A 26,132-nucleotide genomic window follows, 5' to 3' on the forward strand; every position below is an offset into this window, starting at 1 on the left:
CCTTAAAAAAGCCCTTAGAGAATTAATAACATGCTGATATAAAGTGAAATTCCTATCATAATAAAGTAAATAACATTGCCTGAGCAGATATACAAAGGCCAAGCTGAACACTAAATAATTAAACTATAAAAGTGTATATATATATATATATATATATATGAAATGCCAATCCAAAAATTCATTGGTAAGAATAAATATAAAGTGCAAATGATAAAGTGCAAATACCAAAAACTTAATAATCAACTGGTAAAGATAATAAAGCACAAGCACTACTACATACATCCAGGGTCCCAAAATGTTAAAACCCCAAACATACACACACACACACATCACCACTCAATCAAAATGTATGAATATCACCATTCGACAGAGCTCCGTTTCGCGTCTTCATCAGGAGCGGGATACAAATGAAACAATTAAAAAAGTGGAGAAACCGACAGTAATTTTTAAACTTGTCGGTCAAAAGTAGGAAATCAAAATTACACAGCATACAAAAATCAAAAACGCTGGAACTGAAGAGAACAACATGGTGTCTGCGGGATTTAAGAACGCCTTGAGAATCCACCCGTGACAACGCCCCTATGCTGCGTGATGACGTAGGTCAACGAAAGCACACTACACTTTTATAGTTTGATTATTTAGTGTTCAGCTTGGCCTTTGTATATCTGCTCAGGCAATGTTATTTACTTTATTACGATAGGAATTTTTGCACTTGCACTTTATATCAGCATGTTAATAATTCTCTCAGGGCTTTTTTAAGGTTTTTTATAAACATGATATTTATTCAGCAAGACCTATGTATTAATTCACAAATGTTAATGTATTTATTCATTAAAAAAATTCAAAATTATGTGTGACTAATCTTCTAATTTATCATTTCATCAATTTTCTCTTTCATTCCCACCCCACACACTTTACTTTATTTATTTTGTGCTGGTCTAGTCTTTAGGGAATGTATGTTGTTTATATGCCTTTATTTCCCTTCTTCCTGAGTGCTAAGTCTGGCATTTTTCTTTTGGGAGTGTTATTATTTTCACAGGTGATGAATTTTGTTATGGACTATATGATGTATGAGGCAACTCTCATTTAGACTGATGTCTGGTGCTGGTTACCTTTGAGACTTTGCCTGAGCCAGAGGTTTACGTTATCTGCGATGGGCTCATACTGATGTCCACTACTTTAAACCCTGTTTCCTCCCATTGAGTAATTGTTTTGTCAGACTTACCACTTTAGGTTTAAGGCATTTTAGCCAATTTCTCAATAGTATCTCTATAAAATGTAGACATGTTGCTGGTTCATATGTGCACTTATTTCTTGAGTGTTCTAAATTAACCATATGGCAAGAAACATTGCCAATTTTAGCTCACATAGCAAAAAGTACACCAGAATGAGAGTATGGAATGCTACTTCTAGGTAGGCAAAATAAATTAATACCACAGAGTATTTCTGCCCCTCAGTGTTCTTTATTTATAGTGCGGTCTCGCTTATCAAGAAGATGATACCAATTTATTTACTGTCATAGTAGCTTGCTCGAATGCAGGAACAAGCTAATTTTGAAATTCATAACCATAAGGACCTGCAGCTTCCAGAAAAAAAGCAATATGTTGGGAAAAGTTTGGGGAATATCAAGCTAAAAATGATTAAACCTGTCCACAGCATAAGGGGAGGTATTTGTAGGGAGTTGGCTGAAGAGTGAATGTGATGGAAGAAGTAAAGCTAGTTGGTGCCATACGGCTAGTATGAGTGCTAGTGTGTATGAGGTAAAGAAAAATGAAGTGGCAGAAATGAAAGTTACTGTATTATGATCTATGATTTAATGAGGATGGATGATAATGTAGGAGAACATTGTTACACCTTAGTAGTATTACTCACTTTTATATACTTCATCTGTAGTGTGTCATACTAACGCATAATTTGAGGTTTTATCTAGGCATGTTTTTATATTATTGTTTTCTATTTCCTTGGTTGTTTGTTATATTATGATTATGAGAAATAGTTTATCTCTGATCACTGTTAACAAAATAAATTTAAAAAAAAAAAATTCATTCTAACTCTTGTCTCAGGATGGAGGGAAGCTCCCTACACCACCAACTCCTTTTTTGCGTGTGTGGGAAGGAGGATCATCATTGGTGTTGACTTTTCTGCTACTTTGGATTAGCATGACACTTGGGACTCCTTTTACTAAGATGCGCTAGAGCTCTAAAGCGCTGAATAGCGCGCTCTACATTGCCCCCCGCGCTAGATCTTAATGCCAGCATTTAACTGGCATTAGTTCTAGAAGCATAGCAAACGGTAATTTCCTGCGTGCGCTAAAAACGCTAGTGCACCTTAGTAAAAGGAGCTCTTGACGTCATCAAGCGAGTATAAGAGTACTGCTCTCTCAGATGTTCCTTAATTGCTATGTTTTTGGTCTCATCAATTCCATCCCTTGTTTTCTTGGGAATGTTGGGGTTTTTTTTGTCCACTATTAAACAGTGTTCTTTGTATATTGCAATGGTGAAGGACATATTTGTATATTTGTTCTATTCAAATTTAGATAATGACAATAGATTTCACATATAATGGGAAGAGGAGGATGGATTTGGGTTTCTTTGTAAATACTGACCACCACAAATACTTATTTGATGAATGTATCTTGATTTGTTCAACAAAAACGTATTTAAAACAAAAACTATACCCCCCTTCTACCACACTGTATACTGTCTCGCACCTAAAAAATATCTCCCTGCATGTGCCTTTTCATCTTGCAAACTGTCTTAACTGCATTTGATAACACCCCATAAACTACCCCAACCCCAAAACTCATCCCCTACAAAATTTACTCCTCCATGCTCTAAACTGCCCCCACTAAAACTTGCCACTCAGCAAATGTTCTCACCATCACTCCCCCCGTAGATACACACATAGTGAATGTAAATAATTCCCTATCCCTGTATTCCTTTTTTTTTTAAATTAATTCTACTAGGAAAATTTATCAAGAATCAGGCAGTTATCTTATTGGTTCCTATGTGTGTTGCCAAGTAACATCTATCAAGCTGTTTATACGACTGGTGGTTTATCACATAACATTGGCCTTGATCTTGTGGCCATGGGCAGGGTGGCCAGATTAAGCCATTAGCAAACTTTGTATATACTTTGGTGTTCACATGTTTAAGGGAGGGGGGGGGGGGTTGCTGTGGGATGTATGCAGCACTCAGGAAGTTAGAATTGCCATTACCTTTACCCTTACCAACTGTCTGGTTGTTCTCAGAAATTATCAGACCTTTATATTAACACCTAGAGCAGTGGTTCTCATCTCGGTCTTGGAGTACCCCCTTATCAGTCAGGTTTTCAGGATATCCACAATGAATATGCATGAAAGAAATCTGCATATAATGGAGCCAGTGTATACAAATCAAGTTTATGCATATTCACTGTGGATATCCTGAAATCCTGACTGACAAGGGGGTACTCTAGGACCAAGATGAGAAACACTGACCTAGAAGGTAGAAGGATAGATAATGTGTAGATATTTTTCTCAGTTTAAAACCTTTGTCCATAGTTCTCTAGCCTTCTCTACTCAGTCCCCTCCTCTCCCCTCCTGTGTAAGCTGGCCCTGCCTGCTTCTACTGAAACTAGCAACAGAAACTTAGGTGGTGGGATCAAGCCAATGAGAGGGCAGTGGGGGTAAAGGACTGAAGGCAACTCTAGTCTTAGAAATAGAGATTGTGATATGGAGGAAGCCTCTGCACATGTTAGTAGGCAGAAATAAAATGAACTCCCTCCAAAAAATTCCCCACTACATTTCTATGATAGAAGCAGTTCCAAATGTTACAGCAAATCTACACCAATTCACTATAACATAGTGATTAAGGAATTGCACCTTTTAAACTTTTTTCTCTTTGGGTTTTACCAAGGTACTAGTGACCTGGATTGGCCACCGTGAGAACGGGCTACTAGGCTTAATGGATTATTGGTCTGACCCAGTAAGGCTAATCTTATGTTGGGGGGCGGAGCTTGGCAGCCCAGGGAATGGGTAATATGTTATCAGATGAGCATGATTCCAATCTATTTTCAGGCATCATTTTATAAAAAATAAATAGAATTCTTACAGAATTTCTATGGTTAGGTAAAACACCCAGAATTGCCCTAGCATCTTTGCATTTGCCTCAATCTATGGGAGGAGTTAATTTTCCAGATTTTTATATATACCTTCAGGCATATATTTTACGCCAGTGAATGTATTGGATTATTCCAGAATTACTTGAGAACCTACAAGATTGGCTTACACCATCTCATGGCTCCACTTAGTCTAAAACATATAGGGGTCCTTTTATGTTGCTGGGGGATCCAACGCCAAAAAGCTGCGATAGTTTTTTTTAGCCGGCCACGGGGGGTAGCGCATGATCAAATGTCCGACGCGCTAACCCCACTAGCTCGGCTTGATAAAAGGACCCCATAGTGAGCATAAAGCTTCCAAATATTTATAAAAATAATAGATTATTTCATTCAACTTGGAAGACCCTAAGATCCTTAGATGCTAAATTACCAATACCAGTGAGTAGGTCAAAGAGTCAATCACTATGGCTAAATTCAAAATTTATAATAGCAAAATCAAAAATTTTGGGGAGAGAATGGGTTAAGGTTGTATCAAGACAATAGAAGATGTATGTTCTCATGGTTATCTGGCATTTTTCTCCCATTTGCAAGGCTCATTCGGATTAGCAAAAACACAATCTTTTAAATGATTGCAGCTTAAACAAGTGATCCAAAAGGGAATTCCTCAATGGCGATCATTAATGGATCGACACACCTTGCCATTTATATGCTTCCAGGTAGATTTCCTAGGGCACCATGCCACTACATAGTTCAAAGTAATATGTGAATACTCATCTCAAAAACCCAAAGCTGGTTGACGTGACATTTGGAGCTTTAAATAAATTATAAGATCTCAGTAGCACAATGGCCCCATTTATGGAGGCACAGAGTGTTGTGCACTGCCTCTGTTTCTATGAGACAGTTTTTGTACTTTTTATTATACCAAATTCCTTGGACTCCAGTAAGGCTGCAAAAAATTGATAAAATACGCTCTAACAAGTGTTGGCATTGTAATTTGAAAGTGGATACCTTAGATCATCTCTTATTTTATTGTCCTTTGATATTCTCATTTTGAAAGTCTATATGGAGTAGGCTAATTTATATTCTTGAGGTACCCATACCGTTATCACACACAGAACTATCTTGTTTGGTACCTCAGTCCTGACTAAATGTTCACTCAAAAAGCATAGTTTAAGTTTCAAGTTTCAAGTTTATTGAGATTTTGATTTAAACACAATATCAAATACTTTCAATGCGTATAACAAAAACCAAATTCAGGGAAATAAATAAAACGATTTGAACAATAAACATACAAACATATCCATAGATGTTTAAAAATACATAAGGAATACAAGGTTAAACTACATTTGTTTAAAAAAAAAAAAAAAAAAAGAAAAAAACATTTAGGGAAGAACAACATTAGGAAGGGTAAAAAAAACAAATCATTGATTTTTTTGTGAAACTTGGTCTAAAATACATATTTAAAAGAAAGCTTAATCTAAGAGTTAGTAGGAGGATCATAAAAAGAGAAAAAATTATCTAATCTAAGATTCATATGCATCTTTATAAACATAGCTCTTTAAATTACTTTTAAATTTCTCTAAAGAGGTTTCAGCGCGTAAAGAGGTTGGAAGTTTGTTCCAGATCTGAGGTCCCAAAATAGAAAAGATTGTAGTTCTTCTAGTGCCAATCACTTTCAATGATGGAATGGTCAGCAAATACTGATCTGCTAATCTAAGAGATCTAGCCGGGGAATAAGGTATTAAATATCGATATAAAAATATTGGGGTATTAGTTTTCTGAATTTTGAATGTTAGCAGCGCAATTTTGTATGTTCTTCTATGTGGGATCGGTAGCCAATGGGTTTTGCGTAACAAATGATTATGAGAAATTCGAAGCAATGGGATCGATTACATTTATCTATTTGGTGGGAGTCTCTGTTAATATTATCATTATGAGAGGTTATTAGCGGAGGAATTAGGTGACTCCAAAAAATTTAAGGAGATTTGGGGACCATTGAAGCTTTATATTAAAGATCTCTAAAAGGTTTTACATGTTCCAATCTGCTTTGAAATTCCAATGTCGTATCCTGACTAGGGGATAGAGGGTGGAAGTGGGGGGGAAAAAGGAGGGGGGGAGGTGTTTTTACACTTAGGACTCCTTTTACTAAGGTGCGTTAGGGCTTTAATGCGCAGAATAGCACGTGCTACATTGCCGCGCGTGCTAGACCTTAACGCCAGCATTGAGCTGGCGTTAGTTCTAGAAGCATAGCACACGGTAATTTCCTGCGTGCGCTAAAAACGCTAGCGCACCTTAGTAAAAGGAGCTCTTAAGGTCTGTGGTTAGAGTATAAGTGCTTCCATGTATTTCATTGTAACATAAAGTCTTGCACTTTCTGTATGTTTATTTTATTTTATTTTTTTAAAGGCTATTCTTATGTCCTTCTCTCATCTTCTCTCCCATTCAGACAAATAGAAAAGCACAAATACACGTATCAACACACAAACACAGATGCATTAGACACACAAATACATGAACACAAACATACCACCACCTGATCTCCACTCACACACATTTACATGTGGAAGAGTTTGAAAGACTTTCATGAATCATGTTCTCACACATGTTTTAGCTAGTAGTTTCTCCTATATGTCATCTTTTGACCTAGCTTCTCTGCAGTATCTGGTTCTATAGTTGTATAAAAATACTTTAGCCAAGACTGCTCCTAAAGACATAATATGATCTGTATGCTAACCTGATTCTGTAAGATTTCCAGATTCTTCAGTGTTGTTCCATTTATAGTGAAATATTCCTTCTCATTGGACAACTTTTTAAAGTTACTATATGGATAAAAGAAAACATACTTTCTTCACCATAGGTAGAAATAGACAAAAAATGTTTTATGCAAAATCAGCATTTATCAACGCCATTACCTGTACATTATGGCTGAATAAAGATACAGAAAACAACAAAAATAAAATATTGTTTTCTTTCTTTAGTCATATGACCACTTTCATGGATTTATTACAAGCATGAAGAATGCCTTGATTTTTATTAAATTGTACTTTATCATACAGTAGTTTGAGCCAATGGTATTATTCAAATGAAATTAACTTAAACATCTTTGCCAGCTGATAATTTCCATTTATTTCTTTTTTTAAACTTTATCTTTATTGAATTTTCAAAATTAACACAAGATAACCTTGCTTAAGAAAAACAGCTGCATTACAATACAAAGTAAGTCCCAAGAAAAAAGAAAAAAAGAATTATTAAAGCCTTCTTAGACCACAATCCATGATTGGAGAGTTCCTGCAAAATGTGAAGAGAAACAACAATAATAACGTAATAAGTAATATGGAATAGGCTTAGCAGAAGGTTCCCTATATTACATTAATTAACACTACCAGTAGACAACTTCTTCAAATCAAGAAATGCATGCAAGTGTTCAGGTAAATAAAAACACATATTTAACTGCAAGGTATTTAACTAAATATTTACATGGATAGGCAAGCTAAAAGGATGCGCCCAGTGACACAGTCTCAATTCTCATTGCTAGAAAAAGCTTACGTTGTTCTTGTGTTTGTCTTACAACATCTGGGTATATCCAAACCCTTCTCCCCAGAAATGGTAATTGAGAGTTCCGAAAATATAATCTCAAAAGGGAATTTGCGTCTTGCTCAAAAACAAAAGAAACTAATAATGTAGCTCTCTCTGTGTAATCTGTAATTGATGACTCTAATATTTCTGTAAGATTTAATTGTTCCACAGCTGCTCCTAGTTCAGGAGTGGAATTTCCATTTATTTCATTTAGGAGACTAGCCAATGAAAGTCAGTAATATAGCACACACAACCTAGCATGGCACTGCATTTCTGTCCAACATTAAATTAGGCTGTTTACTTTTTGATATGGTTTACAGAGAAAAGAACATCTGATTGTTAATTAAGCCAGAAAGGCAACTATCTTATAATAATAATAATAATAATTTTATTTTTTATATACCGCCATACTCGGAGAGTTCTAGGCGGTTTACATCAATTAGGTTAGGATCTACGTTTACAAGCAGATTTACAAACAAATGATCAATTATGTAACAAGTAAAAACCGAAATTGACAGAGGATGGAAGGAGCTTGTTGAAGATAGGGAAGAGAGAAGCTATTAAGAGGGGGGGGGAGGAAGGGGGGCGAGGTGATAATGTGAACGGGTGGGGCCGTTAGGGGTCTTGTTTGCTGAATAGGTAAGTTTTGAGTGATTTTCTGAAGTCGAAGTAGGAGGGGGCCTCGAGTTATCAGGCTTTCCCTCTTTAAAACACATTCTTTGTCACATAAACTGTATATTTTTTTCACACATTTCTGTGGCCTCGACTGGGAACACCAACTATCTTACTGTTGTGTTAGCGCTCTTTGGAGGACTACTCTGGATTAAGCACAAAGGAAAAAAAACCTCTCCACAAATAATTCCCAGTTCCAAGTTTTATTATCCAGTTCACCTTGCACTGGCTGATGATGCTTGGAAGGAAATTTATCACAAACAAAAGTTCTATTTTACAGCAAGTCCTTGCTTCAATCATGAAAGACCCCCCCCCCCCAAAAAAAAAAAAATATATATATTTCCCTTTAAACAGGGTTTCTTTCTCACAGTTCTGTTGCCATGCTTTGCACAGTTCTGGGCAGCATTCTGGTTTCAAGAACTTATATACAAGAGCCCCTGTGGACCAGCCGGCTCTGGGCTTTAGCTCCACTCCTTCTAGGCTTGGGCACAATTACTGTGTTTAGCCCACTGTTTCTTAAGGAAGTTCTCCCCACCTGACTGCCTGAAGTATGAATATCCCACTGACCCCTCTTATTTCTGGGCAGTGGGCTGGGAACCATTCACCCTTGTTTTAATGGTCTATGATTCCCCTCCCAAAAGTTCCCACTATCAGGGATGTGAAATGTCAGGTCACTGAAACAACTCAGGGCTTTCCCATCCCCCACTTATCATGCTTTGCTTGCATAAGGGATTCTGGTGTAATTTCTGTTGCTAACCAATCCTCACATTCACACACCAAACACTCATGAGGACAGAAATGTTTCTTTTAAGTACTTTAGACCAGTGTTTTTCAACTGCCGGTCTGCAGAAATTTTCTGCCGGTCCACAGGCCCGGCACATCCATCGGTCCACGGTGCAATCAACGCGGCGTCTTTGGGCCTGTCTCTGAGTGCTGCAGTGCACAAAACCATGGGAAAAGGCTCCTACTTGCATCCTGCGCCTGAACCGGAAGCCTTCTCTCTGACATTGCAACATCAGAGGGAAGGCTTCCAGATGAGGCGAGGGATGCGTGTGAGGAGCAGCTGCCCACAGCTTTATGCAATACAGCACTCAGTGAGCCAGCCCGAAGACGCTGCATTGATCGCACAGTGGACCGGCCCAAAGATAACACCGGGGGGGCAGGCCAGAAGGCAAGGCACATGGAGGGAGAGACAACAACGGTAGGGGAAATGCTTTTATTTTTTTTATTTAGTGATTGATTTGTCTGTTTAGGAAGAAATGCATTTGTTTCTTTTCCTCTGGGGTTGTACTTCTTGCACAGTCTTGCATCTTAGGGTTTGTTTGTAAATATTAGTACTTTTAGTTTTTGGTCCTGCATTTGCATGGGGTTATCTGTTTTCTGGTAAGAATGAATGTTGAAAATCATACAGTGTGCTTTGTGTATTTTAATTTTGTGGTTAACCATTATGTGCTGTTAATACAATTATATTGTGTGTATATATGAAACATAAATGGAAAAAATGGTGTTACAATTAGTTCTATTATGGAAGCGGGGTCTGGGGTGGAGATTGAGTGGAGATGGGTACGACTTAGCCCAGTGTTCTTTAACTGCCGGTCCGCAGACCGGTGCTGCTCCACAAAATAATTATTTTATTTCCGCCGGTCCATGGGTGTCAAAAGATTGAAGAACACTGCTTTAGACCATTGTTATAGAACAAACTTTCATTCCCTTCCCCCACACAGTACCTTACTGACTTATGCTGCATTCAGCCGTATAGTCTAGGGTAGGGGTGTCCAACCTGCGGCCCAAGTGCCGCATTCGGCCCCATGAAGTATTTTGTGCGGCAATGAGGGTGATGCAGTGTTTTCTTCTGCTGTCCCCGGGTCTTTACCATCTTGCCGTCTCCCTCCTGTCTTGCTGCAGCGTTTGTGCATTTGTGCACGGCCCCAGAAAATTTATTTTTGGCCAATGCAGCCCAGGGAAGCCAAAAGGTTGGACATCCCTGGTCTAGGGCTTCTGGGCTGCAGTCCATTTCATCCCCCTCAGAGACATATCCTTCTACTTCCATAAGAGACTCCTCACTCTCTGAAGCTGGGTACAAGCAATCCACTGAAACAGCATTTGGCCAGCCCTGATCATGGATCCTTTCCCTTCCAAATAGCCTCTGCTTGGAAAGCAAAGTTTTGTCAGCATGGCAGTGCTGTGGGACAAGAGTTTCTTAGCAGAAGGCAGTAAGACAGAACTTCTAGCCTTCAGTTCCCTGTTCTGTGAGGAATGTCCTTCCCTCCAGGTTCCTGATTGCCTCCCTCTGTTCTCAGCTGGCTTGGATTTATCCTGTTATTAAACTTTCATTTGGGCTCTGAGCAAGTTCTGCTTCTCAGCTCCACCCCTTTCCTTAACCCTTGCTGTGACAGATTGCCTGACCAGAGGTTTAACTGGAGAATTAACAGATGGTTTATAAAAGGAATTATAGAGGTTTGGAACAGGTATTCTGTTCTGCCCTGTCTGTCTGATCTTAGCACTGGGAACAGAGTTTATGGGCAGGTTCCTTGGCTTAGGAATAGGCACATTTTCTTTAGTGGCAGGTTTAAAGCAGGTTTTAAGTCAGTGACAGGGGCTTCCCTGCCACTATATATATATACTAGTGTTTAAGCCCGTTAGATTAACGGGTGCTAGATGACCGCCTCTCCTGCTTTTGAACCTGGGCAGGGGCAGAGGCAGAGCCGGGGTGGGAGGGAGTGACGGTGGGAGAGCAATTTCAAAGCCTCGGCAGCGGCGGCTCCTTGACCAATCCGCACTTACAACGGCCCCACACTCGCAGTCTGGCTGGCTCCCCCATCAAAGCCCTTCGCAGCGGAAGCCCCTCCCGCATCCGTTCCCGCATCCCAAGCCTCTCCGAAGGCCGGCTCCCACGAAAATGGTACCCCTCTGTCCAAAGCCGCCGCGGCAGCCTCCCTGAAGACACATTTCAACTCTGACATATTGTAATCACAAAACAGAAAATAAAAGTATTTTTCTTACCTTTTGTTGTCTGGTCATTATTCATATCATGTAGGGGTCCCAGGCTATGGTTGGCTTTTGATAACTCGCTTGCCAGGGCCCCTTCTTTCTTCTTCCCTCCCTCCATCCCTGCAGCTGAAGACAGGCACCTCCCCCCAGTGGTCTGAGACAGGAGGGAGCAGTTAGGAGAGGGTCTGAGGGCAAAGAGGGGCTCAACAGCACACAACCACCTTTCCTTCCCTCCCTCCATCAGGTGCAGTGAATCCACCAATGTTAAAAGGAGCCGTGTCGAAATCGGAGGCCTGCCACTGCCGTAGCACGTTCCCCTCTGCCTTGGTCCCACCCCTTCTCTGACATATGGGACCGCAGCAGAGGGAACATGTTACGGTGGCGGCAGGGCTCCAATTTCAAAGCAGCTCCTTTTAACATAGGCGGAGCTGAACTGTACCTGATGGAGGAAGGGAAGGAACGGTGGGGCAAATTTCGGCAACGGCAGGAATTGTTTGGCGGGACAAGCACCGTGAAACTTTGTTTCTTTAGGCAGCCCCGGTTGTTTACTTGGATTCAATGTGAGCCGGGTGAGGAAGGCCGCTGCAGCCTCGCGGCTAGGTAGGGGGACAACAATGGCGCTTATGCTCAAGCCCCCGCCGCAGCTCCTCTCTCGAGCTTATCCTTGAGCATAAGCGCCATTGTTGTCCCCCTACCTAGCCGCGAGGCTGCGGCGGCCTTCCTCACCCAGCTCTCAGGGCTGGCGGCCGGCGAACCCTGATGCTGACATCGAATCCAAGTAAACAACCGGGGCTGCCTAAAGAAACATGGTAATCATATTCTGTCCTGAAAGCCCCCGCGCGCAGCTCCTCTCTCGATCCTGCTGCAGTTCGAGAGAGGAGCTGTGGCGGCAGCTTGAGCATAGTGCATAGTGAGAGCCAGGGGCACGCATGCGCAGTCGTGTTTTCGCGACGGATCAGGGAACACGTTTTTTTTAGTGCACATGCGCGGCCTATCATTTTATTATATTAGATGTATGTATATACATACACACACACACACACACATAGCAGCAGCAGAGCTTGAAGAAGGAGCCCAGTAAGGGAGAACCAAGGAGATATGGAGAGTTTGTGTCAGTCATATCAAGAAGAATTCTTAAAAGTTCTTTTAACGAGAATTGTAGCCCTAGAGGAATGAGCTGTGAATATTATCTATTATCTGTAACTCGAGTTACAGACACTTGACTTAAGTATGTAGTAGTAAATTCAGGAATGATGCATGGCCACATTAAGAACAGTGGGGGGTTGTTGTTATTGTTGTGCATGTTGTACCATAGAGGGAACACCGGTAGGGACAGTTGGCCCTTTTGTCACCTGAGAACAGAGGTAAGCAACAAGAATCTTAAAATCTACAAGTTCTGAGTTACATACAAATTGAATTTAAGAACACTTTTAAAAATGTAACTCGTTCTTAACCTGGGGTTTGCCTGTATACTATACAGGATCTTGGGACTAACTAGGCATATAGAGAGGAAATGTGTGTGTAGTTTAGCCAAAAATGATAAGGTGTACTACAAATGTTACAAGCAATGCATTTTGTTACCATGTAATAGAATGCATGGAATCTTCTGTCATGCTGATCATTGCTAATAAAACAAGCTGGAGCTTAGAAGAGAATTTAGAAGTCAAGGCGCTTGCAGATGTAAGACAATGACACTACTACAGAACTAAAAGCAGTTGACTCACTTCACTGCTTAGTTGATACTGTGGCCTGCGTTTCACATGGCCCCACAACTTGAATCGATAGATTGCTGCAGCAAAGCACTGTATCAAGTTGAATATCAAACAACCAAGAGCAGAATTGCCATACATCCTCTTAAGAGGACATAGCCTCCTTTTGGACTTCGCCAGATATGTCCTCTAGGTTTCTTAAACAATTTTTAGGAAAATATCCCGTCTCTTTTATGTGCCTAAGACCAACGCCCACCCACATAATGAGAGAAACCATTTCTGACCTACTAGTCAGTTTGAACACATGGAGGACTAAAAAGGGAGAAAGGCATTGTTGGAACATAAGAACATAAGAATTGCCATCTCCGGATCAGACCCTGGGTCCATCAAGTCCGGTGATCCGCACACGCAGAGGCCCCGCCAGGTGTACCCTGGCATAGTTTTAGTCCCCAGGTACGTTAGATAGATTGTGAGCCCACCGAGACAGATAGGGAAAATGCTTGAATACCTGATTGTAAAACCGCTTAGATAACCTTGATAGGCGGTATATAAAATCCTAATAAAACTTGAAACTTGTATGCTTCTCATATGTTTTCCTGCTAGTTGAATATGTCAAAGGAATTTTGCTCGTGAAGAGGCATTTGTCATGCAAAGGCTTTCACACATATCTCTGAAGCTAGCCAAGTTATTGAGGTATATTCACACTTCTAATAACTACGCTTAGGTTCAGACTCAGTCAACTTCAAATCCAGAAGTTTATGAAAAGATTAGAAACATAACAGCAGATAAAGGCCAAATGGCCCATTTACATAGAAATAGACGGCAGATAAGGGCCCACGGCCCATCTAGTCTGCCCACCTTAATGTCCCTCCCCTACCTTTGCCCTGTGAAGAGATCCCATGTGCCGATCCCATTTGGCCTTAAAATCAGGCACGTTGCTGGCCTCAATCACCTGTAGTGGAAGACTATTCCAGCGATCAACCACTCTTTCAGTTAAAAAGAATTTCCTGGTGTCACCTCGTAGTTTCCCGCCCCTGATTTTCAACGGATGCCCTCTTGTTGTCGTGGGACAACAATATCTTCCTCCGCCTCGATGCGGCCCGTAAGATACTTGAACGTCTCGATCATGTCCCCCCTCTCTCTGCGCTCCTCGAGCGAGTATAGCTGTAATTTGTCAAGCCGTTTTTCGTATGGTAGATCCTTGAGTCCCGAGACCATCCGGGTGGCCATTCTTTGCACCGACTCCAGTCTCAGCACATCCTTGCGATAATGCGGCCTCCAGAATTGCACACAGTATTCCAGGTGGGGCCTCACCATGGATCTATACAATGGCATAATGACTTCCGCCTTACGACTGACGAAACCCCTTCGTATTGTCACAATCCTATCCCGGGTGCTCTGCCTTTACCGGGCCAGGTCTTAGTAAAACCCTGCCCTGTAATCCAGAGAGCAGATCACGGGGATAGGATTGTGACCAGAGTTAAGGAAAAAGCTGGTTTTCCCTGGGATGCAGGTTTGACTGATCTCTGGGGAGGAGAGGAATGTGAGCAGAACGGCCCACAACAGCCCCAGAAGAATCTCTCTCCCTGTAGCAACTCACAGCTGAAGGGAATAAGTAAAGTCCCAAAGAAAGCCAGGCAGATTGTGCAGGTAACTCCTCCCCTTCCAAGGGCAGGGCGTATTCACCTGAGTACATTAGAAGCTGCTTTGGGAAAAAGAAAGGCAGTTTACCCGGGGCCAGCCCCAGAGAAGGTCTCTCCCGGCTGGGCTCCTGAGTCCCAGGACTGTGAAATGCAGGAGCCAGACTGTGAACTTTCTGACAACCAGCCAGCAGCCGTAGAACCTATGGAGTTCTTGGAAACTTCCAGTATGCCTGAAGACACCTTAATGGAGTGCAGCTAAGTGGCCAGGCTGGGAAGTTTGGGGTTTGTTAGCCCACTGTGTATGTTGGGAACTGCTTAGAAAGAGTGCTTTCTTTTATAAGTTGTTTGAGACTTGTGCTGGATGGGATTGCCCTGCTTAGGGTGAAGCAGGAAGAAAAGGAAAAAAAAAAAAGAGAAACGTTGTTTTTTTTTGTGGTTTAAATTTTCCAGCCAGATCAAGCTGGCTAGAACTGTTACTGCCTGAGAGGGTGTGAGGGAAGTATTGTGGGGAGAATCCACAGTCCAACAGGTTGGGTTAGTGGGGCCATTAGTGGCATTCTGAAATTCAGAATCTTATTTGTGGATTCGCTTACTCCCCTCCCCCCACCAACTACTGCTGAGTTGGCTGGGGACAAGCCAGACTATCTGAAGGCTTGTGCACAGAACATTTGTAAATGTGTTGAAACATTGATTCTGTCTGGATGTAAAGACAAACGCAGTTTCACTTCTTATGCTCTGTTTTTTTTTTTTTTTGTATTGGACTCACCCAGTCTTCATGAGGAAAGGCTAAAGCTGGGACCTATTCTTTTGATTAGCACTAATCTGATTTTGCTGATATGGTTTGATTTTTGGGGTGTTGAGCCTGGACTGATTGTAGGTCAACTCTTACCCTTTACCACTGAATAAAGTGGATGTTGCAGGAAAAAGGAAAACTTTGACTCTTTGTGTTTTTTTTTATTACCTGCCTATAAGTGAATGTCTGACAGCAGGACTTCCTTCCTTCAAGGGAAGCACGTCGGAGCAGCGCTAATGTGAGCGGGAGCTCGGGCCTATTTGGAACCCAGGTACCGGCCCCGCTACAGTATGCAGCCCATGATTTGTCTTGCCTTGGACGAAGCCTGCTCCACTTGATTGGCAGACTTCATGTCCTCACTGACGATTACCCCCAAGTCTCGTTCTGCTACCGTTTTTGCTAGGATCTCGCCATTAAGGGTATAAGACTTGCATGGATTCTGGCTGCCCAGGTGCATAACTTTGCATTTTTTGGCATTGAAGTTGAGTTGCCATGTCCTAGACCATCGCTCCAGTAGGAGTAGGTCGTGCATCATGTTGTCGGGCACTGAATCTTCGTCTGTTGTGCATTTGCCCACTACATTACTCAGTTTGGCGTCATCGGCGAATAATGTTATTTTACCTCGAAGCCCTTCTGCCAAGTCTCTTATAAAGATGTTGAATAGGATTGGGCCCAAGACTGAGCCCTGTGGTACTCCACTAATCACCTCCGTCATTTCAGAGAGGGTGCCGTTCACCACCACCATTTAGTCTGCCCATCTGCATCATCCACATTCACATCCTCTCCCTAAGAAATCCCATCTGTATGTCCCATGCTTTCTTGAATTCACACATAGTCTTTCTCTACCACCTCTTCCGGGAAACTATTCCATGCATCTACCACCCTTTCTGTAAAAAAGGATTTCCTTAGATTACTCCTGAGCCTATCACTTCTTCACTTCAATCTATGCCCTCTCCTTCTGGAATTTCCCTTCATTTGAAAAAGACTCAACTCCTGTACATTAATGCCACAGAGATATTTAAACGTCTCTATCATATTCCTTCTATTATCTTTCTTACAGAGTACTGTATATATATTAAAGTCGCTAAGTCTGTTCTCATATGATTTATGACAAAGACCACTAATCAATTTTGTAGCAGCCCTCTGGACCAACTCCATCCTATTTATATTATTTTTGAAGGTGCAGTCTCTAGAATTGCACACAGTGTTCCAAATGGGACCTCACCAAAGACTAATACAACGGCACTATCATTTCCCTTTTCCTATTGACCATTCCTCTCCTTATGCACCCAAGCATCTTCCTGGTTTTGACCATCACTTTTTCTACCTGTTTTGCCAACCTGTGATCAGACACAATCACCCCCAAGCCCCACTCTTCTTTTGTGCACAGAAGTACTTTGCCTCCTATACTATACCATTCTCCTGGATTTTTCCAATCCAAGTGCGTGACCTTGAATTTTTTAGCATTAAATCTTAGTTACCAATTACCGGTCCATTCTTCAAGCTTCACCAGATCCCATCTCATATTATTCACACCCTCCTGGGTGTCTACCTTACTTAAGAGCTTGGTATTATCTGCAAAAAGAAATGCCAGGCAGTCCTTCCACAATATCACTCACAAAGATGTTAAAAAGAGCCGGCCCAAGGACAGATTCCTGTGGCACTCTATTAACATCATCCTTGTCCTCCGAGCAAACTCCCATTTACTACTCCCATTTGTCTTCTTCCACTTAACCAGTTCTTAATCTGGTTCACTCTAGGGCCCCTGCCAAAAGACTCAGTTTATTTATCAACTGCCTATGCAACATTGTCAAAGGCTTTACTAATGTCCAAGTACACCATATCTAGCACCTTTCCCATATCAAACCTTTGGTCACCAAGTTAAAGAAAAATCAGATTTGTCCGACAAGACCTGTCTTTCATAAAACCATGCAGCTTTGGGTCCTGCAGTCCTTTCAATTCTAGAAATCTCACTATCCTCCGCTTAAGAAACATTTCCATTAATTTACTCACTACTGAGGTCAAACTAACTGGTCTGTAATTCTCAACACCCAGAGACCACTCTAGACTCTAAAGAAGCATTGAAAAGATGAGACAACAGAGCCACCAGAACCTCCCTGAGCTCCTTAAGAATCCTTGGATGTAACCCATCAGGCCCCATTGCTTTGTCTATTTTTAATTTAGCTAGCTCCTCACAAACATAATCTTCTGAGAATCTTTCCCAGTCTACCACACATCTATTCCCATTTGCATTTGTTTTCTGCAGTCCTACCCACGGTCTTTCATCTATGAACACAGAACAGAAATAATTGTTAAACAGTTCAGCCTTATCCTTACCAGTTTCAGCATATTTGTCCCCCTCATCCTTAAGCCTCACAATGCCATTTTGACACTTCTTACTTAGTTAGGTGCCATCGACTTGTGTTTGAGTCCTAGCTACTTGATGAATTACAGATCTCAAAAGTGATCAGTTTTGTGCTAGTCCGATAATGTCCTCCAGCGACATCCCCCTGGTTGTTTTCAAAATATCCAGCCGTCTGATTGCAGGTTGCCCTCTTCACCTAGTTCCTTCAATCTTCCCAAACATAATGTCCTTCCTCAACGATCTTTCTCTTCTGATAGTGTGACCAAAATAAGACAGTCGTAATTTCATCATTTGGGCTTTGAGTGACATAGCTGGTTTGATCTTTTCCAGAATCGATTAGTCTTCTGGCAGTCCACGACACGTATAAAATCCTTCTCTAGCACCAAAGCTCAAATGACTCCTTCTTTCTGTCTTGTTTCCATAGTGTCCAGCTTTCACATCCAGAATTTACCACTGAGAAAATGAGTGAGTGGCCAAGTCTGATCTTCGTTTGGAGTGTTATTTCCTTGCCTTTGAATAGTTTCAAGTTTATTGAGGCTTGATATACTGCTTTAATTACCAAAGCGGTTTACATTATACAAAATTTAAAATCTAAGTAAAAATGGGAAAATTAAAATACTAACTACAAATACTTTGTCAAGAGCCTTCATTAAAGAGTGGCCCAGTGCTATTCTGTGGAGTATTTCTTCCCTGCTAGTTACTTCTTTATTTACAAAAGAGCCCAGGAGATTGAAATCCTTTACAACTTCTATTCTATCACCTTCAAGCTCAAAATCTTCATCATTTTCCGTGTTCATGATCTTCATCTTGTTTATGTTCAGTTCTAATTTCATGTTATGACTTTCGGCTTTGACTTTTCTCAGTAGATACAGTGTGTCTTCTTTGTTGCTGATAATAAGCATTGTATCAGCAAAGAGCAAGTTGTTTATTATTTTAGCCATCAACTTTGAAACCAACTCATTCTTCTTCCAAATTTGTTTTTCTGAAGATCGCTTTGTGGTTAAGGTTGAACAGGTAAGGTGACAAGATGCATCCTTGCCTGACACAAATCACTCACTGTTTGATATGTGTTCATTAACTAAAAGCCATTTATACCTTTGCTACAATTAAATATTTATTTAGCAAAAGTAGCAACTATTTTTAATTTTTGGGCCCTCTTTCTTTTGTTTCTGCAAATATGGTAACCCTAGCCAAAAGCCACAGATAACTGGTATGGGAAGGGGGAAGGGAGAGGGAGGAACTGTGAAAATACTTTGGGAAATCATGACCAGATGAAAACAATGGAAGGAGTGGAAATATTAAGGAAATAGGGATATTGTGTATTAGATCTGGTGGTGGACATGGGGGGAGAATAGGGGAAAGCAGCAAATGCTGGACTTATCATAAATATACTATACACTGGAAAATAGGGAGATGAGAATGCTAGGCCTGAGAGTACAGCCTGATTGGAATGAGAAATTTAATGTGTTTTAATAACTTTACATACTGCTTAATACAAAATTTTTTCAAGTGGTTTACAATTTTAAAAAAAGTGATAACGCTACAATTTGATGAATCACAATAAAATCATACAATTGCACACAACCATGAGCATTGGACAGCCATGAATCACAGTTTTCCAATTTCCTAAGGTATTCCTGCAATTTTTCAGTTTGTATGCATTTTAACAACTTTGAACAAATTTAATCACCTCACTCGTCATTCCAATTTCCAGATCATTTATAAATAAGTCCCAGTACAGATCCCTGCAGCACTCCACTATTTATCCTACACCATTGAGAAAAATGGCCATTTAACCCTACCCTCTATTTTCTGTCTGATAACCAATTCCTAATCCACAACTAACTCTAACTTTCTCAGGAGCCTCTCATGAGGAACTTTGTCAAAAGCTTTCTGAAAATCTAGATACACTACATCAGGGGTGCCCACACTTCTTTTGGTTTGCAAACTACTTTTAAAATGACCAAGTCAAAATGATCTACCAACAATAAAATTTAAAAAAACACAAAGCACACTGTACGCAGAGAAAATGTTAATTATCATTTGTATTCAGGGTTTTTTTCAGAGGTCAAGGCAGATGACTTTAAAATATGCAATGTCACCTCAGTAACAACTATACAAAAATAGACAAATATACCCCCTCCCCTTTTACTAAACCACGATAGCGGTTTTTAGCACAGGGAGCTGTGCTGAATGCTCCTCATAGGCTCCTTGCGCTAAAAACCACTATCGCGATTTAGTAAAAGGGGGCCATAGTGCAAAATATAGACAGCAGATATAAATTCTCAAAATGGACACATTTTGATCACTAAATTGAAAATAAAATCATTTTTCCTACCTTTTTGTCTGGTGATTTCATGAGTCTCTGGTTACACTGCCTTCTTCTGTAAATCCAATATTTTTTTCTTTCTGCCCCCTCCCCTTTTCTTTCTCTCTCTCCCCCTGCCCACCTCTTTATTTCTGTCTTTCTCTCTCCCCCTGCCCTCCAAGCCATTGCGCCAATTTCTCCACTTCCCCGATTCGTTCTCTCTCCCTGACCCCCCCAAGCCACCACACTGATTGCTTCCCCGAGCCAAGCCTGGTGTGTACAAACACTAGGACCACAATCCTTCCCCCCCCACATCAAATCTGATGTCGGAGAGGAAGTTCCAGGCCAGCCAGGCAGCAATTGGCTGGCCCAGAACTTCCTCTCCTATGTCAGAATTGACATTGGAGGTGAAGGCTTGTGGGTCCAGCGCTTGTACGCGTCTAGCCTGGCTCGGGAGGCAGGAAAAACAAGATCGCAAAGGCAACACGATCGACTCGATTTGCCTTTGTGATCTACTGGTCGATTGCGATCGACCATTTGGGCACCCCTGCACTACATCAACCAGCTCACCTTTATCCACACGTTTATTCACACCTTCAAAGAGGTCAAGCAAATTGATGAGGCAAGATCTCCCTTGGCTGAACCCATGATGATTCTGTCCCATTAAATCATGTTTATCTACATGTTCCACAATTTTATTTTTATAATTGTTTCCACTATTTTGTGTGGCATTGAAGTTAGACTTACCAGTCTGTAATTTCCCAGATCTCCCCAGAACCCTTTTTAAAAATCAGTGTAACATTGGCCACCCTCCAACATTCAGGTACTACAGACAATTTTAACGATAGTTTACAGATCACTAGAAACAGATCTTCAATTTCATATCTGAGTTTTTTCAGTACCCTAGAATGTATGTATACCATCCAGTCCATGTGATTTATCACTCTTTAACTTCTCAATTTGGCTTAGTAAGTCTTCCAGGTTCACTGAGATTTCTTTCAGTTCCTTCACTCTTGAAAACCATTTCTGGTTCTGATCTCTTACATCTTCTTCCATAAAGACCAAAGCAAAGAATTCATTCAGACTCTTCTCAATGGTCTTATTCTTCATAAGTGCCCCTTTTACTCCTTGATTATCAAACCATCCCATGGATTCCCTCAGGTTTTCTGCTTCTGATGTACCTAAAAAATTGTTACTATGAGTTTTTGCCTCTTTGGCAAGTTTCTTTTCATATTCTTTTTTAGCTTTATCAATGCTTTGCATCTAACTTGCCAATGCTCATGTTTCTTCTTATTTTCTTCATTTGGATCTTTTTTCCATTCTTTAAAGGATTTTGTTTGCTCTAATATCCTCTTTCACTTCATCTTTTAACAATGCCGGTTCTCGTTTTCTCTTCTTTCTACATTTGTTAATATATGAAATACATCTGGTCTGAGTTTCCATGATGGTATTTTTAAATAACAATTATCAAATCAAAGATAAGTCTCCTTTTCATTGTTCATTTCTGTTTTTTTCATTCAGTTTTTGAGAACTTCTGTTTAATATAGAGACTAGAAAGATTCTATGGGAAACTGGATGATTGGAGATTGGGATTGGGATTAAGTCCAGCCGGAAGTGAAATGTTGCAGCTTGGAAGGATTTCAATGTGGCACAATTTGTTTAAGTGCTCGGCATGAAGTGGCTCACCGAAGCAAAAACAAAAGACTGCCGTGCAGCGAGAATTTAATATTCAGCAGTGGACTCGAGAAAGTGGGTCATGGTCAACATAGAATATCAACTTAAGGAGCGAGACAGCTACTTAAAAACCATCCAAAAAAAAACCACATAGGTGTTGGTAGACTGTGAATAGAGACTTGCATGGGAAAGTGAAGAGAGGGGTGGGGGTTTATTGGCACTAAATGTGATGTGAGGTGAAGTGTTTATACTCATATTTGTTAGATCACCAAACACAAGTGTGGAAAGATCATATAATACACAAACTACCCCCTTCTACTCAAAAAAACACACTCCAAAAAAACAGAATAAAGTGGAAGCAAATAATCAACTTTCTGTCAATGAAAACGTTTTACCTACATCTAAGCCAACCAATGTGAGAGGTTACAAAGGAAAAAGCCTCAGAGCCCCTCCCACAAACACCGTAATGAGTGAAACATAAGTGCATTCTTCATAGGAGTCAGCACATCTTGAAGCAGCCGTTTCCGGCGAAATGCTGGGCATCGCATTGATGTGATACTTGCTCTACATACCTACCTTCATGTGGGATAAGTACCAGTTCATTTTTTTTCTATTCATGATTAATTTAAATGAAGTAATTAGCATCTGAAAGCGCTTGAAGTAATTTTCTCTTGTTTTCCTGCATTGCCTAAGGCTTACAACATCTCCCAATGCCTATGACGAGTTTTATCCCTGAAATATTTTCCCACTTATTCGCTCATTACGGTGTTTGTGGAGGGGGGGCTCTGAGGCTTTTTCCTTTGTAACCTCTCACATTGGTTGGCTTAGATCTGTGTAAACCCTTTGCATTGACAGAAAGTTGATTATTTGCTTCCACTTTATTCTCTGTTTTCTTTGGAGTGTGTTTTTTTGAGTGGAATGGGGTAGTTTGTATATATTCATATTTGTAACATTAGAAATTTTTTTATTCTAATATTAACCTATAATAATTATATGATTTGTACTTTTAAATGTGAAAGTATTTGAGTAGTAATAGCTTCCTTGTTATTAAGAGATACAACATTGGACTAAGAGAAATGCTGACAATATGCTGAGAATTCTGAAATCCATTTCTGAAACTTTAAAGAAAAAACAGAAAAAAACACTGTTTTATTGCTGATGCTGTTGAAATTTGGAAGGAACTGAGTGAGCACTTAAAAATAGAACTGTACAATGAGAGAATTAAATTACAAGCATTAAAAAAATGAATATGACAAGCACTGTCTCCAGCTCATTTTCTTACAGATATTATCAATATCTGATGCAGGGGGGGGGGGGGTCAAACTTTAAGTGCTGAAGAAGAGGAGCTAGCTATGACACGGGTATACAAGAATCATCCATCTGTAATGCCAACTATAATAAACTTCAGAGTTAAGGGGAACCATTCAAGAAATATATGTTTGCCAATGATGTTTTTTAAAAGTCATATCAGTGAACTGGTGGAGGTTACTTATTAAGCACTTGGATTTAGAGACTGTTGAAGTAATGATTTCAATTTTACCAGCAGTAGCTTCTTCTGCTTTCATTAAAAGAATATTATCTTCCTTCATTCCAAATTGAGAAATCGTTTCAGACCTGATAAAGCAGGAAAGATTGTTTTTCTTTTCCAGATTATGAAAAACAAGATGATGAAGATGAGTGAGCTACAGAAGGCAATATTTTAAGTTTTACATGTGTGAACCTGGCTGATAGTCTTTGTTTAATCACATCAGTTAATATGGATGTTTAAGCAAATACAAGAATACATATGCTATTGTTGATGTTTTGGTTAAATAAAACTATTTCAATTGTTATTAAGGTCATGATTATTTTTCTCCTTTCAATAAAATACATCAGAAAAATTGTGCAATATGACTGGAGATAGTTCACCTTGCAATAATTTCATAATTATTTATCTACTGTAAAACTAATCTGAAAAGCAATTTTTCAAAAAATGGAACCTTCATCTGGTTATAAATATTAAGATTAAATCAATGATGTTGACTTAGTATGGGGATAGTGCTAGCCAGCTGGGGTGGGGGGGGGGCACAAAGAAATCCCCGAGCAGACAGAATTAAGTAGGACTAGGGGACACTGGGTGACAAACTGATAGTTTCTCAGATACAGCCACTCTCAGCAGCTTTTGCCATGGCAATGAAGGAAATCAGTAGCCTTGATTGTAGATAATCTCCAGTAGTTTGATACATGAAGAGGTATTCTCTGCATAAAGGTTAATGCTCATTCCACACTTTTGGTTCTATTTAATTTTCAGATATTCTGACATCTGAATACACCAAGGAACACAAGCAGTTATCTCAGGCAATTAATGAATGGGTATTTTGTACCTTTATGTTAATCATTTGCATAGTAATAGACTTTAACCAGATGTATCTTTTTCATTATCTGCTATGGTGGATTACAAAATCTCCTATCTACCTGTATATCCCAAAGCTCATGTCACCCATGTCTTAGGCAATGATCCACAGATTTTGTTAATGAAAATGTCACACAAGGGTTTTGTCGAGAGCCAGGTTTTGCTTCCAGTGAGAAGCAGACATGCCCCACTGGAAAGAAACATATTTGTCAAGCTAATTACGAAAAAGGACATTCATCTATCTGCATCATTACAACAAAAAAATAATCTGCAGTGGATAATAAAAGTAAAATCTAGTTTTCTCCTTCATCTATCTCCATCTGCAGCTCCTACTTAATTACAATGGTTAAAGGCACATGCCAATTTGGCACTAACACCATTCATCACGTTAGCAAAGCTTTTCAATGAACATCAGCAAATAGATGTATGCGCTGGCAGTCTCTCTCAACTCCAGCCATATCACATGGCTAGAGATGGAATTTACAACAGCAGCAGGTGCATTTCTGCATTCTGTTTGCAGAAGATGCTTGTTCTGTTTATTTTTTTTCCTTGCTAAAGGGGATGCTGCCAGACAGTCAATGACATAGCACGTGACCTTGTTTTAATAGGCTCTGTGAGATTGTTTGCATAAAGAAGCTCACCTGGGGCTGTAGAGTATCCTCTCCAAATGAAATTCTTTGAGGTATCTAATCACTACTGCCAGGCTGCAAATCACAGGTTTCTCCCAATGTAAGATTTCTGACAACCTCAGAGAACCTACAAGAATATGCGACATCTTTAATGAAAACAAAACATATTTAACAATTTCTAGCTGCAAATTTTAGGTTGAATTACTCTCCCGATTGTTTCCATATTCCTGTTTGTCTAACAAAAATTGCATGGTAGTTTACCAATCAACGTGATGCTGCCCTGTGATTAAGTTATACAAAACACTATGCTGTAGGGTTCTCTACAGATGATACAGAGTTTTACAGATTAAGGATGGCAGACTCCGCCATCTGGAAGAGACCTGGATTTGGATACAATGGAGCTAACAGAGAGCTCCTTTTACTAAGGTGCACTAGTGTTTTTGGCGCATGCAGATTAGTGCGTGCTAACCCCATGCTACGCGGCTAGAACTAATGCCAGCTCAATGCTAGTGCTAGCGTCTAGCACATGCGGCATTGTAGCGCGCACTATTCCGTGCATTAAAGCCCTAACGCAGCTTAGTAAAAGGAGCCCTTAGTGATCAGAATGGTAAATACATTGTGCTGCAATACAGGTTTCTTGAGTAAAAGAAACAAAGGGAAATGTTTCATCAGTACCAAAAGTAGAGCCCTGGATTTTCCATCAACTTGTTGTCACAGTGGTGTGCTAAAGTTTCAAGTTTATTGTATATTTGATTAATCGCTTATTCAAATTTCTAAGCGATGAACATATCATTAAAATTACATACAATTAAGGGGGCAGCAAAACAAGCAAAAACTAAACATACGTAACGTGTTAAAGACTAATATTACAAACATGTAAAAACGAGAGGAAAGGATGGGTAGATAAATACAAATTGCTGATAGAAAAGTAGACAATTATGGTAAAAAACAATAGGGAGGGAATAAACAATGAACCTTAACAAGGTTATGGAAATGAAATGAAACTCTTAGTCAAGCTTTTTAAGTATCAAAAGCATCCTTGAAAAGAAAGCTTTTTAGTTTGCTCTTAAATTTATCTAAATTGTTTTCTTCTCTTAAGTAAATGGGAAGGGTGTTCCATGTTTGAGGCACCGTAACAGAAAAAATAGAATGCCGCCGTGTATTAATAATTTTAAGTGAGGGAATAACTAATAAATGTTGATCATTAGACCTCATATAAGTTTAATTGAAACATTTTGAATGATCTGTAAACGTCTAATTTCATTTTGGGCTATTCCCTTGA

General features: G+C 40.1%; 1 protein-coding gene across 10 annotated transcripts in view; it reads right to left on the reverse strand.

Moving 5' to 3' along the window:
- MSH3 (mutS homolog 3) overlaps positions 1 to 26,132 on the reverse strand; it is a 451,221-nt gene that overhangs the window by 264,549 nt on the left and 160,540 nt on the right. For all 10 annotated transcript variants that reach the window (XM_033925565.1, XM_033925391.1, XM_033925302.1 and 7 more), the window contains exons 10-11: positions 24,863 to 24,977; positions 6,833 to 6,917 (exon numbers count right to left, since the gene is read on the reverse strand). In XM_033925565.1, coding sequence (XP_033781456.1) covers positions 6,833 to 6,917; positions 24,863 to 24,977 — 200 coding nt within the window. The remainder of the gene's footprint in view (positions 1 to 6,832; positions 6,918 to 24,862; positions 24,978 to 26,132) is intronic.

Source organism: Geotrypetes seraphini, chromosome 1, assembly GCF_902459505.1.
Source record: "Geotrypetes seraphini chromosome 1, aGeoSer1.1, whole genome shotgun sequence".
NCBI classification, from domain to species: domain Eukaryota; kingdom Metazoa; phylum Chordata; class Amphibia; order Gymnophiona; family Dermophiidae; genus Geotrypetes; species Geotrypetes seraphini.